At 47.0% G+C, this 18,687-nt stretch overlaps 4 protein-coding genes across 4 annotated transcripts; 2 read left to right on the top strand and 2 right to left on the bottom strand.

Moving 5' to 3' along the window:
- Positions 1-4,622: 4,622 nt before the first annotated feature.
- N7471_010776 (BTB/POZ domain-containing protein) lies at positions 4,623-5,783 on the top strand (the record flags this gene model as incomplete). The annotated part of the gene is made up of 1 exon (XM_057283495.1): positions 4,623-5,783. The coding sequence occupies one exon, from the start codon at positions 4,623-4,625 to the stop codon at positions 5,781-5,783; it is 1,161 nt and encodes a 386-aa protein (XP_057132474.1).
- Positions 5,784-7,352: 1,569 nt separating this feature from the next.
- Positions 7,353-8,102, top strand: N7471_010775 (uncharacterized protein; the record flags this gene model as incomplete). Its single annotated transcript, XM_057283494.1, has 1 exon — positions 7,353-8,102. The coding sequence occupies one exon, from the start codon at positions 7,353-7,355 to the stop codon at positions 8,100-8,102; it is 750 nt and encodes a 249-aa protein (XP_057132473.1).
- Positions 8,103-16,090: 7,988 nt separating this feature from the next.
- On the bottom strand, positions 16,091-17,216 carry N7471_010774 (uncharacterized protein; the record flags this gene model as incomplete). The annotated part of the gene is made up of 3 exons (XM_057283493.1): positions 16,091-16,840; positions 16,867-17,001; positions 17,064-17,216. The coding sequence occupies 3 exons, from the start codon at positions 17,214-17,216 to the stop codon at positions 16,091-16,093; spliced, it is 1,038 nt and encodes a 345-aa protein (XP_057132472.1).
- Positions 17,217-17,635: 419 nt separating this feature from the next.
- N7471_010773 (Hsp70 family protein) lies at positions 17,636-18,611 on the bottom strand (the record flags this gene model as incomplete). The annotated part of the gene is made up of 3 exons (XM_057283492.1): positions 17,636-17,796; positions 17,848-17,908; positions 17,961-18,611. 3 exons carry the CDS (start codon positions 18,609-18,611, stop codon positions 17,636-17,638), a joined length of 873 nt encoding a protein of 290 aa, XP_057132471.1.
- Positions 18,612-18,687: the final 76 nt, after the last annotated feature.

The following is an 18,687-nucleotide window of genomic DNA, read 5'->3' as shown; positions in this document are numbered from 1 at the left end:
ATTTTATATCAAAAGATACCTAATCTTTTACTCTCGACGTCTACGTTCACAGAAACGCGATAATTTAGCTATTCCGGAGGTGAGAGAGGGTTAAAGATATGTTATGAGCCCTGGGGTGAAATGTTTTGCGCGAACAAATTGTAAAATGGGCGGGGAGATGGGTTATCTATGGGCTTTCTTGGGCTTTGGATGGGCCGAGTCCACTGAATATGCATGAATATACATGGTCTAGCCAATGAGATGCCAGGATCAAGGTCATACGTTTTAATGTCGACGGACATAATCTCTTTACATCTACTGTTTACGTCCTCTGTTTGCTACCGCGTCGATAGATCTCTCACTAAGAAGAAGGTATGTCGATTTCTTCCTCCTCCCTCACCCTGATTCCCCTAAAGCCCTTCATCTTCTGAATCCATTGACCGTCACTGATCATGTCGCAAAGCCAGGAAACCGAGCCTAGATCGTCTCAGTTGAATTTCTTCGACACTGATCTAGACGACTTGTCTCTTATTGCTACCCCGTCCGTCTGCCCAGCTACCCCGTCAACCTCTCGGCAGGTTGACAGCTTCTCGTTCGCCCAACCGTCTGTCCCTTCGTCCGTCGCACTAGATCCTCTCGACCGCTTCCAACGTGTCGGTCGAGGCCAGTTCTTCCTTTACGACGCGATGCTCCACAACGATTGGGTCGACTGGTGGCTACAGACTGACTACGGATCTCGGAGCAAGATCAACTGGGACTCGCAGCATAGCCGGTCGAAGGTCTGGAAGGATTTTGACCAAGTGGCGCATACCAGTTCTGGCACTGCAAAGGTGATGTGTAAGAGCTGCGGTATGATCCTTGAGCACCCTTACGCTACTAAGAGCTCGAAGGAGGGAGTTAGATCTGGGAAGGATAATCGTCATGGTACGACCACGATGATTCGACATGTGACTACTACTGCGTGTCAAATGGCCACAAGTGGACGCCGGCAAAGAGATAGAATGACGAAGTTTCTTCAATCGGTATGTAAATACATATCATTCTTCAAGAATCAACCCTACTAACTAGTGATTTCTTTAAACTAGAGCGGTCTAGCGGAAGAACCTTTCTCGCAAGAGTCCTGGGATAGTGAAGTCCTCCGATTCATTACCATTAACCGGCTTCCGTTCAATCTCGTCGAGAATCCAACCTTCCGTCGCCTCATTGCGAGAGCCCAATCTGCCCCAAGCCCTCCGAAAGTTCCTTCCGCTGATACAGTTCGACGTCGCCTATCTGCTCGTGTCAAAGATCGACAACAAGATACACTTAGGATGTTGCCAGAACATGCAAAGATCTCGGTTGCGTTGGACTGTTGGACATCTCCGTTTGGGCAGGCATTTATGGCTATCACTGGCTATTTTATCGACGTCGACTGGATCTACCGTGAGGTGCTACTCGGGTTCAAACCCCTTCAAGGGACGCATTCGGGTGCGAATCTGAGTGCTGTTCTTCTAGAGACGCTCACTGAGTATAGAATTCAGGATCGAATCTTTGGATTAACCGCTGATAACGCATCGAATAACAAGACTCTGGTTGATACGCTTCAACAGTCTTTGTCTTTGTATGGCGATGTCAATGTTATCAGAATACCCTGTCTTGCTCATGTTATCCAATTAAGTTTGAACCAGTTGCTTGATCGTTTGAAAGCAGTCCCACTAAACGATACTACCGAGACGGTATGGACAGACCGCCAAGTCACCCTCGCAAGGGCGAATGCACAATCTCGGGATATATCGCATACCTTAAATAAGGTACGGTATCTTGCTCATTATATCCGCGCGAGTTCTCAGCGGAGAGATTCATTCATCGATCTTCAGCCTCTAGGGCAAGGGCTTATGCCGATCCAGGATGTCAGAACTCGATGGAATTCAACGTTTCTAATGCTACGCCGGGCAAAGAGACTCCGCGTTTTCATCGTCAAGTACTGTGATCAGTTCAATTGTAAAGACTTCGCACTTGATGACGACCAATGGCGTCAGATTGACTACCTTCTTCATCTGACAAAGCCATTCTTTGATTTTACCCTTGCCCTTTCAAAGAGCCGAGAGGTAACATCCCATCTTGTCTTTATGATCTACAATAGACTCTTTGAGCATCTTGAGAAATCAATGACGCAGCTACGGCGAAAGAGGGTCCTTTGGAAACAGCAGATGCTCAGCTCTCTCGAAGCTAGCCATGCTAAATTGCGTGACTACTATAAAGAGACTGATAAGATCCGTGGGCATATCTATGCGGTCTGTACGATGCTATCGCCAGATAGTAGATTCCAGTTCTTTCTTTCTGATGACTGGACGGATGCCAAAGAACTCCGTGATCAGTATCGAGTGGCCTTCCGAGATGCACTTACCCCTATCCAGGAGCGTCTCACTGCTACGAAGGGCCCACAAGAGTCCTCCTGTGGATCGACACCAAGATCAATGCTTCATAACCTGGCTCGGAAACAGAAGCCTCGCTCTAAAGTAACGCCAGGCCCAGTTATAGTTGATGAGATGACGCAGTATCTCGACGGCAGTAAGTTCATCCCTATATTCATCCCTATGGCCATCCCTATGTTCATCTCCACAGCCATCCCCATGTTTATAATACTAATTTCATATAGATGTGACTGATTCAGAGCCGCTATCCTTTTGGAGAGAGAATCAATTCCGTTTCCCAGCTATTGCTGCACTTGCAAAGGATGTCCTTGCAATCCCAGCAACGGGCGCGGGGGTGGAACGTCTATTCAACACTGCAAGAGATATCTGTCACTATCGCCGCGGTCAGCTCAATTCTGATACTATTGAAGAGCTAATGCTCTTCCTCTGTACATCAAGGTTTGACCTTGATTTACAGGAAGCAAAGGAGGTAGCAGAAGATCTCTCATCTGATGAGATTGATGCATTAAAAGAAGTTGAACAAAGTGATGACCCTGAGAAGCCGAATGATGTCGAAGTTGAAGAGATTAGTGACACTGAAGAACATGGTGATGGACCTGGTTCTGGGGATCTGATAGATGTTGACGATGACGATAATGATGCTACGATCACTCCGTCTGTGATGCCGTCTGTGATACCGTCTCAGGTGCGGACATCGGGGAGGAAGAGGAAGCATGTTGATGATGAACTGTATCAACGTTATTAGATTAGTATATAGATAGTTTAATCAATAGATTTATCAGTTGATATCATCAATCTCATTAATCAGTCAATTCCGTGAATTCCCATGAGAACTCAGTCAATTGGGGGCCTCAGACGGTAATTAGAATACTCAAAAATACTAGGAAATTCTACATAACTTATGCAAATGCCAAGAATTGGCATGTTTGCACTGTTTGGGGCCCAATGGGCCCCCCCAAAAGCCTTATGGGCCCTTACTATAGGCCCACGGCCCACCAGTGGGCCCGAGAACCGGCCCAAACCCAACCCATTTGGGGGTTGGGCTGGGCTGGGCTTTGGGCTTTTTGGGCTCTGCGGAAGTCTACTCCTGGCGACGCGCGGGGACATTCTGTTTGCTGGCACGTATCAACCTGACCGAAATGCTATCATGACTTTCCGCGACATCGTGGATGAGATGCGACTGTGTCCTTGCGCAAGGGACATCGCAGATGCCAGACGATCGTCCGGTAATTCAGTACCGTGTGTTTATCCACCGGGAGTGTCTATATAGCAAATCGTGGCCTTGAGCCAACATAACACATAGAGAATTAGAACATATAATTAATACCAATCTATAGAGTAAAGTATAAGAATTTCAAAACTGTAATTTAATTATCTTTATCTCTTCTGGTTGTTGAGTTATTTGTGTTCTAAATTGGCCTGTTTTCATCGATTCTGAATCGGAGTTGGGTGGGACGTGGGAAGGACCGCCTTCCCGAAGTAGTTATTTTCGCGGATTTAACTTTACGCTAAGTCTAATTAGTCCACATTTTTAGGGGTTTAGACCCCTAACGGTATTCAAATTGTCAGTCAGCCCATTTCCACCGAAGCCATTGAAAACCATTTTTGTTCAATAACCTCAACGAAACTGTCAACCTTAAGAATCTCGCGGAAAACCCCATAATCCCGGGCTAGTTGAGCGAGATTGGGCTTGGTAGATGCATGGTATGCTTTGACGGCTTCTTGGATCCGATCCTCGATATTTTCGGTTGAAATTGACATCGTGGTATAGTATAAAAATGTATGGGAAGTTGATACAATTGTGAAAATTGGCTATCTGCTGAAAAATGGCTATCTAGTGGGGCGCACCAATACACGACGGTGTGTTGGGCGCTTGGCACGGTTACACGTACATATCATCATATAAAAATCTCTGGAAATCCGCGTCCATCGTGTGCGCGTCGGTACTTATTCCGGTTTATCTCATGAGTCAGGTACGACATCATATTACAGACAATGTACTGTGACAGTACATTACTGCATTACGGAGATACCTTGATCCGCCAGATCCAAATATGGCGACAAGCTCTCGGCTCGGAAATAGAGTTATTCCGGCCCCAAAATTAGAAAGTAATGGGACACACCTTTAGTGCCCAATTTAAAATAGCATTGGGTCCTGGAGACCACGTCAGGGGTAAAGCTTTATAAACTTGATCTCCTCCTCTAAGATCAGATATCACATCCGCTCTCATGGCGCCTCTGATAAACAGGATTACCAACGCACTTGCCGATGCCACAGCGCTCGAAAGGCTTCTGCCTGAAATTTTATCATCGGACTCTCCGGACGGTTATCTAGGGAACGCATTCGTCCGAGCAGCAGCGGCTGGATACATTGAGAGTTATAAGCTTACCGCTAGCGAAGTTTTCAAACATCCCGAAAGGAATTGTGAAAAAATCGAACGAGCAATAACTTGTGCTATCCAACAACATCAGGATTGGATAGCGAACGATCTACTACATCGTATTTTGTCTTCCCTTCGTGGCCTCGATCGCGAGAATATTTTGCATTTCGCATTGATGTCAGCGGCTCGAGAAAACAACATCATCATTTCGAAACATATCCTCAAGGAAGAATTCTCAATCCGATTTTATGATGCACCACTCACTATCGCGTGTGGCGCAGATAGACCGGAGCTCGTGTCTCTTATGGTAGAATCCCTCATGAAAAACAAGAGTGAGGATGCGAGCACAGCCGCTATTATCCTCCGTGTTGATGAAGGCAATCGAGCAGTGCTCAACTCGGTCAAAAAAAATCGTGGGAGAGTTCTCGAAAGTGCTCTAGAGCAATCGACTAAAAGAAAGTTTCATTCAACGATTGCAGTTCTTTTGGTTCCATACTTGGAGTGTGTTATGCATTACAGTTTACGTCGTGACCATGACACTGCGCGCAAAATTCTGAAGCAGATTGACAATGAAGACTACGCCCACATTTCTCGCGAGTCAAGTATAAGCTTGCTTTCCACAAACATCCCGTCTGAGGCAAAAAGGTCTATTTTACGTCGCCTTGAGCCGAATTTGGATAATGAGCCAAAAGATATCTGTTTATCCGTGGAAGAGCAACATCTTTGGGCGCACAAGGACGTTCTCTCTTTTTGGTCGCCATACTTCACCGCGTTATTTCATGGCGAATGGGCTGATCGAGATCATGTTAGCTTTGATAAGGACATCATATCAGCTGCAGCTCTGAAGTATGTTGTTGACTTTGCATACAGCGGGGAATTCGTCAACCGAGGTTTGGACGTTTCCCCCGAAGAAAAGATTCATCAACTTGAGGATCTTCAAGCCGCCGCTGATTATCTCAATATCGACGCTTTGAAGAAACAAATCGAAGAGTGTTTAGGGTTGGAGTGACGGAGTGACGGAGACAGACAAAGCAACGAACATTGTATTCCTTGATCACAAGAATGGTCTCTCTAAATTGTCATCTTAATTTTTGCGCCGTCCTTTGAATAAAACGTGTAGCGATCATCAGTTTTCCACAATTGTGGAAGCTTGTTTCTGTTGAAGATAATTTGATCCTTACATTATTTACAAATAAGTCAGTCCTTGTCCATGTTTCGAGCGTTGCGTAAGAGGCGGAGCTAGGGTGGGTCTCAGCTTCACTCTAGAGCAAAGAACAAGCTCTCGAGCTCTTCCCTTTTCCGTTGATTCGTTTATCTTTTTCAGCTTTGGAATACCAGATGCATCACCTCCATTAGTTGTTAATCCATTCAGATGAGACCGCCATGTAGGGTCCATAGCTAGTGTGCAGACAGAATGAAATTGGGATTGGAAATTATCTTATTTCGAGTACTATGAGATGGCCAGTCGGATGAAAATGGGGCCAAGCTTCAAAAAATTTCATATTATATTAACAGCTTTTAATTAAACTACTTGTCATGTGAACTCTGATTGGGAAGGGGGTTGGGGGTACATACTTCAAGAAGTTCTTGTACAGCAAGTGTACTGTAGACAGATCCAGCCAAAACAAAACGCTCAAGTAAGTCAAAGTCAATCGAACATGAGAATAGAGCAGTACTCCTCAATGTCGCGAGTTATCGGCCGCCGAATGCTTTTTTGAAACAGGGGAAATGTTAGTCAGGGGTTGGATGGATAGTCCACGTGCTGCGATGAGTAGCAACTGGCCGGATGATTAACGGAGTGAGAGACCTGCCATCTGCCGAAATGCATTCGATGCTTGTGATCAGGTCCCGGTTAGATCTCTCTCCCCTAGAGCCACCGTAGTCATTCCTTACTAAGATCTTTAAAGAGTGAGGGCCGCTTAGCATGACTCCTGGTTCATCCATATTATGGACATTTACAGTATCAATAGTAGGGTCGAGGAGTTCAGACCCGATCAGCTAGGCCAGTGAACGGAGATACCTTAAGGGCTTTTTCTTCTGGGTCAGTAAGATGAGGTTAATTTACTGCTTTCTGTTCCCTATCCCATAGGGGTAAATTCAATGGGGGCTCATTGAATTTAGGGTTTTGTTGTTAACTATGGTAGAAAAAAGTGGGTCCAGGGCTCATTGAATTTAAATTTCAAACCCCCATTGAATTTAGGAAAACGGGGCCGTAGAAATCCCAGAATTTAGTATGTTTTAAATCATAGTTAGATTTATTAGATAGCCAAATTTCAACCCGATCAGAATATATTTAGAATGGGTTTTGCCCGTTGGAAAATTGGTAGATTTTTTGATGGGGTAACCGCCACCCGCCCGTCACGACCAGTTATCACCACCATCCCAGTCAACCATTAACCATTAACAGTATAATTAGTGTAGTATTATATTGATTTATTTTTATTTCAGATTTCAGGGGTCGATTCCCAGATTTCCCAACATCATCCCATATTATTGTCAAGCCCATTCGAGCGACATTAGAATTGTGCCATTCCCCCGATATCCCATACCACCCGTTATATATATTCACACATCCAATATGGACCGAGAATCCCAGGCACATCAGTTGTTTTGCGTTAATGCCCAGTTCCGGGTGTTGATTTGCCAGAAATGTCAATACGCCGTACGGCAGGACCATGTCAAGACCCATTTAAGTAGTACCATGCATCGTATCCCCAGTCCACACGCAGAGTATATCCAGAACATCGTCCAGCAGTGGGACGGGATTGATGAGGAGCCCGAGGTGTCCCGTTGGCCCCACCAGATAGAGGAACCCATCCCCGAGTTACCCGTGTATGAGGATGGGATATTGTGCCGGAAATGCGAGGTGTACACATGCCGCCAGATCCGTACCATGAAGGCGCATTGGATCGAGACGCATCATTATCGGGTGCAGCAAGGCCGCGGCCGTCCCGCACCCACACAGGCACAACGCATCCAGGCCACCATCAGCGCCAATATTCGGCCCGTGTTATGCCAGCGGATATTCACCCAAGGGCCCGGGTCCCATTACATCCATATCGCGCAGCCAAATCCCAATGAACCCCCCGAGGACCCCGTTGAAGATCCCGACCGTATTCACCGGTTGATGCAAACGATTGAGGAGTATCAACAGCAAGACCAACAGGCCCATGAAACCATCGTGCAGGCAGGGGATTTAGATGAAGCCACGCCATGGTTGAATCGGACGGGATGGGTGCGGTATTTGCAAGGGACCCCCGGAAGCCATTGTTCGAGAGTATCCAGCGCCCCGAGGAGGACGCCGAGGGACCGGAGCGCGCCGCATTAGCCATTTGGGAGGCCATGGAGCGATTAGCATCGGTGAGCCAGGAGATCGCCAAGGCGTGTGGGCATTTGGTGCGCATTGACGTGGTCCGTACCATGAAGGATGAGAGCCCGCATAAGCCATTGTTAGCATATTTAGATGCCACCGCCATCCAAAAGCACGTGGCACCATGGCAGCAGATTATGATGTTTTTTGCACGAACGCAGGTATGATCACGTCCATCCCAGCGATGCACCATTCCATATTCCCATGGGCCATATTCCGTCGCACAGGCCCACCCCATACCCCATGCCCATTCCCATGATGCCCGGTATATACCATAGGACACCACGATTCATTGACCATTCCAGATTGAACATGATTGGCCATCGCCCCAGTATTCGTTCACCAGCCGCCAGCAGCAGTTGTGGGACGCCGTGTGGCATCATGCCCACACCCGTGCCAGTAGTCCCGACCCCGACGACGACGAACCGGAGCCATTTGAGATTCGTCCTATTGAACATGCATTGTTGAATTTTTGTATCGATTTATTACGCCAGAAGATCCGCAACGATGAGTATGGGTGTGCCATGATTTGCGCCACCGCCGTGATTGGATGCGGGCAGTTTGGTTGGGCCACGCCCGAGAATTTCCCCCACGGATATCCAGTTTGATCAAGATCACGCGGTTTTTGATTTTGCACAAAGCATTGCGGTTGGACCCACGGTCATTGGAGATCCGCCGAGGATTGGCCGGGCAGCAGACCCAGTCACGGTTCGAAGGTGATATGATCGGCATCGATGCGGCATACGCGTACGACGATGAAGGATATGGAAGTGCACCCCCGTCCCCGGTGGCCGTGCACCGTTCGCCCCCCGCCAGTGATGATCGGTTGGGACCATTGACCCAGGAGCAGCGCCAGCATCCCGGCCGCACGTTTCCCGAATGGGTCCATTATTTGGTGGATTTATTCATGGTGCGTGGGACCAATGGCCCCGTGCAGTGGTGGTTGGATTTACGCACGTACGGGCGGACCATATTCATGAACACCCCCAGCGAGGGCCACATCGGATGGAAGTCCGGCGATGAATTGTTGTACAAGCAGATTCATTTCACCATGGGTGATTTCCGAGGGTTTGTGCATGGGTTGGTGGGCCGGATCCGGCAGCAGTTGGTGCACGAGTTGATGTGTTGCGGTGCCCAGGCGCCCCCGGCCATCCCATGGGACCATTTATACGACGATGCCACCCAGAGCGCGGCCGGGTGGAGTTTTTTGCAGGATTTGCGCACGCCGTGGCCCGTCCCAGGCCGCGAGTGGTTCATCCAGCGCGTTGGTGCCGAGCCGGCATTACGGCGTCGATTTATGCAGTCCCTATAACTATTCCACGTTGAATAACAGCGTGATTCTCAAACCCTACATAGTTAAGAGTGCGGGAGCTAGGCAGAAAACCGACTAGCGCACGCTGTTATTCAGGAAAACCAACAGCGTTATTCAGAATCCCTCTACTAACCTTTCCAGTCGCTACTTTCGAATTTTGAGAAATCACAATGAATCACTACGAATTAAATTATATTCCTGCCAAATTACAGTTCTCTAGCGCCGGTGGTTGTGATGTAGTGGAAAATTATTGTTTCCGACCGTACAATTGTAGTCTTCCGACAAACTCACCATGAAAATATATATTGCACAAGGGAAGCATAGGGAAATCATAACACTCAGAATCCACCTTTATAATCCACTTACTACTCACCATTACCAAGCCTTCTCCACGATATTGATCTTCAGAAGGTATCACGGTAAGTCCAAGGTACTAGGATATCGAGCGTCGTAGGACTTATAACGCTGGGTGTTGCCTTTATTCATAGCTCACAGCAGTTGACTGCAGTATCCTATATAACAGAAAGAAGTAAGGGGCATAACATTGGAAGTCGTACACATTTGTCTTGGTTAGATCCCTTCGGCTTCATTGAGTTTATACCCACCCAGCCAGTCGGGGATTTTGAAAACAGCAGGATCTTCTCCTCTACCCACTTATGCAGCCTTTCATCAATAGCTGCATCGTCCGGCTCCTAGTTATCCTGGAGTCGCTTGATAATCCGCCGGCGCGTCCCTTCTAGCCCGAGAATATGCGTAACGGATAGACTTGAGTCGCCGGGCGCCATTAGAGTATTTTTTTTGTAGAAGGTGGAGAAGATGTGGAGAGCTTTAACAAGACATAATCAATGAGAAACCACTGGTGCAAAGGAAAGACCCGGGGACGAGAGGAAAGAGCGACAAGGACAAGGGGAAAGGAACTGGCGAATGACAAGAGTGCAGCAGACAGATATCATGGTGAAGGAGCAATACGGGAAGAGCCAGAAGGTCGCAATAGCAGAAGTGAAGGGGCAGTTGATGCATTATGCCAGGATGATCCTTGCAAGGCAAGAGTACGAGAGACGCACTGTGTAGCGTGTTACGAAGACAAAACGCACACGAGACAAAACGCACACAAAAGACGACAGAAGCACGTGAACAGGAATCCAACCAAACACCAATGAGGCAGAGGCTTGGCGCTAAAGTTGGCTGTGTGTGTCGCTGTGTTGTTGGCAGCGTTAAGAAGCCGGGGTCGCGCAGGCGCGCGGTTTGTAACCCCTTTCACTCCGTTCCTTCGTTTCAGGGTAAATGAAATCTATTAATACTAGTTAGTACTACTGCTGTACCAAGATGAGACTCGTGGCGCAAATGTCTTAGGACAGACGGGGATGTGTTTCCCTTGTAAGCTCCTAATATGAAAATAATTGTCTGCCTCTGCCTGGATGATATACTGCTTGTCCGCCGTGGTAGCCTTAATTATCATAGCGTATCCGTGTAATAGATGAGTAGCTTCAATAAGGTAACCCGTCCGACCACAGACTCAAATATAATGGATTCTTGCTAAAATTGGCACGTGGCTTCGTCTACATAAAATCAGTGGGTCCCCCGTTGTTGCTTCCAATTTTACATTCTATACTGAGAGAGAGTTCGATTAGAGTAGTGGCTTAGGCGGCCATGGAAGACACTTGTCTGACTGAGCCATGCTGGAACCGTGAGGGGTACGATATTTGAGTAGTGAGACTCGTTTGTCTCTCATAGGGAATAAGGAAGTTGACGTGAGCTCACGTCTCTTCGAAGCTTGCTGGGTTTGAGGATTTGGTTTATTACGTGTATCAGACCAAAACTTGCGGCCTAAATGCATGCCTGCCCACCCCCGCTTCTGTCAAACTGTAATTGATCAGTGTTAATTTTATTTGCTAAGTCGCGTTCTCCGCGGCACGACGTATCACAAAATGTTCTAATGAACCGGCACCTTGGCCTTTACAAATAGGGTTTCTGCAGGTGCCGTGCTAGAGACTTTCCCTAGAATGCATGCATGACCACCGATGAAGTCGTCGAAGCAAGCCAGGTTTCGTGGCTTGAAGACATAGGGCTTTCTAAAGGTGACCTGTCACACTAAGCTATGGGCTAGAGAAGATCCTTTCTGATGCATCTGGATATGCAATACTCATGCATTAGGTTTAGTCCCGTATATTCATAGTGCACCGTGACTCACGACGCCACTCCTGGTATTTATTGTACCCAAGCTACCAAAAACCCACTCCAGTCCAGTCTCATCCTCGAAATGTCAACACCTGGCGCAGGTTCTTCCAGTCACCGTTGGTCACCCTTTCCGTAGCCTGATAGTGAGGCTAATAAACCCTCTGTGCAAGCATACCACCAGTTTCAAATACCCAGTAATACACCATTAGAGCTACGACCCTCGCCCGGCAAAGGATGGGGTGCTTTCGCCACAAGACACATTGAGCGAGGATCTTGAATTTTGAGCGAAAAGCCACTCTTCATTATCCCAAGGCCGCATACCGACATCATGGAAGAGCACGTCGCAATGTCCTTTCAGAGATTGCTACCCAGTCAGAAAGCAGAATTCCTACTCCTTCGGGACAATGGGTCGAGGCTTTTTAGAAGCTTGAATGCAGCCTTCGCCGAGAACTCTTTTGGCATCGTAACGTCAGACCCCAACAAGCTTCCAGCTCATGGCTTATTTCCTCTTCACTCCCGCCTCAACCATTCTTGTACACCAAATTCAAAAATCCCCACTACTAGCGGGGAGATTATTTCAGCTTTTGCGACTCGAGACATAGACGTCGGTGAAGAGGTCACCTTTTGTTATAACACAGATTTCGAATGCAGAACCAGATATGAACGTCACGAAGCCTTGGGCTTTGCGTGCAATTGCATGGCCTGTCTCGCCGGCACTCCTTTCCAACGACTCAGCGACATGCGACGGCAACTAATTCGAGGGTTACAATATCTTACTCTTGGCGTCGACATGGATGGGCAAAGACAGAGTCTGCGTTCTTCGATGATAGTCGACTCTAGACTGAGGATTGCAGCGGAAACTTTTAATATACCCATTTCCTCTAGGATGATCTACATTCTCCTAACAATCTTTTTGATCGAAGAAGAGGGCTTGTTGGATGATTTTATGATCGAAAGGCTAAAACCGAGCTTAATCAGAACGGTCAGCTTGTTCAAGTCAAATAGCAATTATAGTATTGCTAGGCTCGCTCTGAGCCAGGAAAGCTGGCTGAAAAGATTGCTTGTGGGATTCCAGCTGTTTGGGCGAAAAGATGCTGCCGATCTTGAGGTGACCCTAGCGTTACGACAACTACGCCAAATTTATTGATACAAGCTGATGCGAGGCATGTCTATACGTTCTTGTTTATTGAGATGAGCGCCTGAGCCCGATTTGCTATTCCTGCGTGCTCATTGCCCAAGAGCTTGTTACGTGAAACTACACGCTTATTTTCAGTACAATGAGAGACAACTTTACCTGTCACCTAAGGGGTCTTGATATCTTAAACGTTCGGTTTGCTAGTATAAGCTTTAAGTTCATAGAGAGCACAGTTCTCGATATAGATTAATGATGCCAGTGTACTGGAACGAAGAAATAAACTGCGATCCAATTCTTTAGGGCCTGTTGTGATGAGGGCGGGGTAGTTCAGGGACACAGCTGCACCACCGAGAATAATCCCCGCGGTATTTGTAGAAATAGACAGGTTGATTTCCGATCAAAACGATTGACGGAACCCATCAGATTGCGCGTGGCCCCTATCCGTCTTACCAGCCCAACCTTACTCAGGTTGGGTCTGTTCCACTAAACAGAAATTTCCCAGAAAACAGAAATTGTGAAAATTAGGTATCTTTTATATAGCATGTTCATACAAAAGGTACATACACCCAACACTTTCTTTTCTCTCAACGCTCCCACTAGCTAAATGGTAAATAAGAGTATTAATAAATAATAGAAGTCTGGTTTAATTGATTTGCTACTAAGGTCAATTTTGGATATCTAATGTGGAGGAATAGAGACTAGATTTAAAAAACACTTATGTAACATAAGAAATGTAACGTATTTCACAAGCGAGTGGGTGGCCACCCCAACCAAAACGCGTCAGTTAATTTAAACCCTGCTTCTTCAACCACCCACCATGCCACCAATTCGCTCTCAATCCTCTAGAAATTCAATAGAGCAAGAGGGTAGGCTTTTGTTAGCTATACAGGCTTTTAAAAATGGAGATATCAGCTCTATTTCTCTTGCTGCGCGTACCTTGAACGTCCCCGTAGTTCTCCGCAACCGAATTAATGGAATGCAACACCGCGCGATTTCTCGTGCCAATTCATATAAATTGACTGCAACTAAAGAGGAATCACTTCAAAAATGGATACTCTCTATAGATTCTCGTGGATCAGCGCCCCGGCCTTCTATGGTTCGAGAGATGGCCAATCTTCTTCTTCAATAACGTGGAACCACCCCGGTTACTTCGGTCGGCGAAAATTGGGTTACGAAGAGTACTGGTTTTGGAACATATATCACAGTCCCAGATATCTCAATGAGCCTGTTGTGCTGTAAAGGTGCGTCAAAGTTACCAATATCTTGCGGACTTGAACTCGCTGGGCAAAGATCAGGTAGGGCGCAGGAGGAATTTAGCCAATCATATTTTCTGGACACTGGGTTTCTCCTATCATCAATTTTCTGGACATGAGATACAGCCAATGGTAAGCGGTCGTAGCGCAAATGCCAGCCCTGCCTTGATTGATAGATCTAATTCCCATTTTTATAATAGTTCTTGTGAGCCCCGTGGTGATCCCGGACTTCGTGTTGGGATCTGCGGGCCAGCATAAATAATAGATTGGTATTCCGTGGTATCTTCAACAAACAAGGACCCAAGGGATTTTATAACGTAGTAGAAAGTAGTCAAAGGCCCAACGATTTCCTATCAAGTTTTTAACCTAAAATTTATACTCTCGTTCTTCTTATCTTGCCACCGTGGAATAATTACGCGACGATCTGACAAGTCACGTTTTGGCCACCAGGAAACTCAATCTAAAAGTTCAGTTGCTGCTTGCCTGAGAAGGAGGGCTGAGATCACATTCTTTTTTGAAGCTGGTCATCTGTAATCATGGACCAGAACCAGCAAAGTGCTTCATATATATCGCGAGAAAAGGTTTTTAGGTGGATCAATGGGCCAACGCTCGAAAACGGCAGGTGCGTTTCTTCAGGTATCCTCAAAATTCTCGCCTTACACATTAGTCGACTTTAAGGGAGGTTCGCAACAACTCGCAAGCCGAGAAATACAAAAGCATGATCGATGAGCTGTTCCGGATGCATGGAAAATTGAAACACCTTGACAATTAAATGTCAAGATCTGAAGATTAACATCGTAAAGTTTTCTCTGACCCATACAAAAGTACGAATCCGCACCTACTTTCTACTTTATGAACCTTGAATCAGGTTGTCCATGGTGTTCGGTACTGGCGTCGAAATATGGATTTGTGCGTAGATTCCAGCAATAATTCTACGATTGGAGAACAAAAGTCAAAGTGCGAGCCTGGGAATTGAAAATTAAAATTCATTCATGAACCTAGACCCTCGTCACGGCCTATCGTGGACAATCGCCATTCCCGTTGTTAAGCTGCCCTCACGACGCACGACTGCGAAACCTCCGTGACGCCTCGGCAAAGCCTAATATAGCTTATACTGTCTTGGCTCGGATATTTTTCTGACTGTCATGCAAAGTACCTTATCATTATGTCGGCACGGTTACTCCGCTGCGACGGTATGAATACGGAACCCGCTACAAGCTGAATGCTTTATGTTGCAAGTTTGAGGGACAGCACCAAGGGACAAAGACCAGCATACTCGAAATTACGTGTACGCTGGATCAAACACAAAGTATAAACTATTTGAAGAAAGAGAACCATTTGCTTGCAATTTCTAATTTCCAACTCTGGTATGGCGAGCGTACTGGTAAAATTCACAATGGTAAAATTCTCTTAACTAACTAAAAATAACAATGGTAAGCGGGGGGTGGGTATGACTCTTTAAGTTCAACGCGAAAAAGGTGAGGATGGGTGGGTTGGGCTTCAGGCAACATCCACCGAAATGCTTTCTTAAGATGGGCAATCGCTTTGATCCCGACTCACACGTGACCAGCGCACTAACCTAAGAAGTATTCCTTGCATAACAACGCGTTACAGGTGGTTGGCAAAGTAGTCCTACAGTTTAACAATCAAAAGCAACTAACGTAAGGCATCTATAATGTGGCAAGAGAGGTATATCTATTATTCGCAGATTTAGTCGCATCATGCCCATATCTAGCTCTAGAATTCATTCCTTGGCGGTACTCTATGGGCGCGATGCCAGAGCGTGGATGCTGAGACATTAATAAATCCTAAGGCTGCTGTGCCTGTGATACGCATGGAAGGATTGGTGTCACCGTGTCAACCCTAAGTTTTTTTTTTCTAAACACTGCGAGATGGAAATCGACCCTGAACAAAGGAGCCAGCGATAGATATTTTAGGATCGGAAGAATAATATTTCCGTGCCGAGAACTGGGTGCCATATTTGGATTTGGTGGATTAAAGGGCTGACTTTGATCGACAAAGAGTATAGAAGGGAGTATAGAAAGAGGCTAAGAAATTTCATGACGTACTACACCCTGTCGCTCCGTGGCCTTATAGTCACTCGTCGGTCGAAGATGTCTGCACTGTGGTGACCGTTAGAAATCCGTCCCAAGGGGATACTTTTTCGTGGGTGATGAGGTTCCGGGGTAGTCACATATGCTAGTAAGAGATATTCTTCGCCGAATAACTCGACGGGGTCCCGGTAGCTCATCGGTGGGGGAAATGTGAAAGTATCGGGCCTCCGCTTCTTAGTTTGACGGGTCGCACTTGACACACTTGTTCCAACACTTTTCCTTGGAGAAACGATAGGGGACAGCACGACAGCTTCCGTTTGGGAATGCGATTCGGGTGTGCTGCCGGGCAGAGAACCGGCTGTGACCAGCCGTTCTGAAACAATAGTAGGCTGTGATATTTGCTTCCCTCTTCGTGGTCTGCGTGGCTTTCTGTCCACCAAGAGCGAATTTTTCCCGTCGCCATAGCGGCCTTCTTCGAAATTCCGTTCGGAAGGGAGAGTCCAACTGGCGGCGGGCACATACGACTTTTGAAGCATCAGTCGTTCATCGTCGTCAAGCTTGAGAAAGGCGTCGACCTTCAAAAGTTGGCCCTCGGGTCGTATGGAAAATATGAAGTGCGCTTCAACTTTATCGTGGTCCGTATCGCCAGGGAAGAGTTGCTCGTGCGGAATTGGAGCCTCGATGCGACCCAAAAACTGTACCTTGGAGCCCACGGGCTGGAACGGATACGTGATATCCCATTTCCAGTCGATCTCATCGTCGTTCTTCCGAATTTTGCTCCGAGAGAAACCATCCTCGGTCGTGTATACGTCGGTCGATCATTGCCAACTCGGAAAACTGTTTTGACGAGTTCGATATAACTCTCACTTTCCTTGTTACTATCGGCACCCATAGCACCATGACCGAAACGTCCGGCGGGCTGGCCCTATGAATGTTCAGCTCATGTCAGAGGCAACGACCTCGGATAACAAGGGATTTCAGGCATACCTGTACTATCACCCATGCGATACCCCTTTTGACTTCATCTCCTACCATTACCTCACCTGAAGGCAGGCGGTCGTCCCAATAAGTAAAACCAATATCATTGCTGGCCACGGAAACTTCTATGAGGGGATTTTGAGCATATATCAAAGCTCCCATTGCCACCACTCCCACCCTGCAGCCGTTAGATAAGGGATGCCTTCGCTTCAACTGAGCGATTATTTGCTTACTCCTCAATCGATATACAATTAACGTTGTGGGTCATTTGAATCCGATCAATAACAGTTTTGGAGAACCAACGGTTTTGCATAGGTCCTCCACAAAGGACGACGTGGTCAGGGGGCGACCCGCAACTGCAGCGCTTTGATACTGAGCCTTACAGAGCTCTTCGATCTTGGAAATCAGGGGTTCGAAAAAGCTTTCCATGACGGCTCTAGACAAAACTGTTAGTAAAAATCACCACCAGTATGTACACATATCATGCGGTAGAAACGCGTGAAAAGCGAGAGGGTGAGAAAACAAGATGGTTGAAACTGACGGCTCCAAAGTGGTAGTCCTGTTGTCGGAGATTTCCAATCTCAGCGATACTCCTTTCCCAAAGGCCCCTTTGCATCGATCGAACCGGGGGAAACTTTTGTGGACCATTTGTGATCATCTTTCAAATTTTGTTCATCACCAAAAAGTCCCAGTAAATAGGCGCGGGCTGTATCGTTGACCGTTTCCCCGCCGCTGGGAAACCCTGCGGTGCGTCAGAAAGGAAATTGTCCATATGGTGGAGCCGAAATCGTACCATCGGTCGGGCAAACCTGCCTGATTCCTCCGTCGCTCCGTCGTTCGACGGTTGCGAGATCCTAAGCGTAGCGTCAGTATTGGCATCGCTCCATTGAAATCTGTAGAACACACAAACGTGCCACCACCACAGTCAATGATCAAGAACGTTTCGTTGCAAGAGATGATTGGCTGCGGTTGGAGCACAATATAGTGAGCGGCGGCCAGGGGTTCTGAAACACCATTCACACGATGAAATCCTGCTGCCAAGGCTGCCTCAACGAGCACAATTTTAAGTGATCCATTCTGCCGCACAGGATAGGTGACCGAGCATGACTTTTCGAGGTCGCGGAAAGTCCGACCACCATAGTAATGTTGATTTTCTGGCTGGTCGAAGAGCCGCTTCAGAGTTGCTAGAATATGCGAAAAGAGCTTCTGGAATAGAGTCACAGGCGTTTCTTTTACGCCATATTTCTTAGCCGCAGCGCGAAAAGATCCCTTCAGCAAGCTCAAGTAAGGCTCGTGTCCGATAATGCCAAGTTTGATGTTGGAAAAGGCGATGGCGTCATCAAGAACTTTCACATCTGGGCCATAATGCCAGCCTGACGGCGCGTAGCCAAGCACTGCATCGAGCTCTTCGACCTTTTTTTGAGCGTAAAGAGAGGAAGAGAATTTTAGTAGCTGTACTTTTGGGCTTCCGGGGAACGTAAAGCTGACGGCTAGCTTGCTCGTCCCAAGATCCACGCCCACTTTTACTTCATTCCTCCACTTCTCATGCTCATCCATATTGATTTGGACGTGGTTTTGTTTTGGGACGTGTGTCCAGGGGTAACCGACGGAATCGTAGGCCAGCGTACTCACG

This window comes from Penicillium samsonianum (assembly GCF_028829775.1).
Source record: "Penicillium samsonianum strain IBT 33392 chromosome Unknown utg000006l_segment0_segment0, whole genome shotgun sequence".
NCBI lineage: Eukaryota > Fungi > Ascomycota > Eurotiomycetes > Eurotiales > Aspergillaceae > Penicillium > Penicillium samsonianum.
This window is presented reverse-complemented; position numbering and strand designations above follow the sequence as displayed.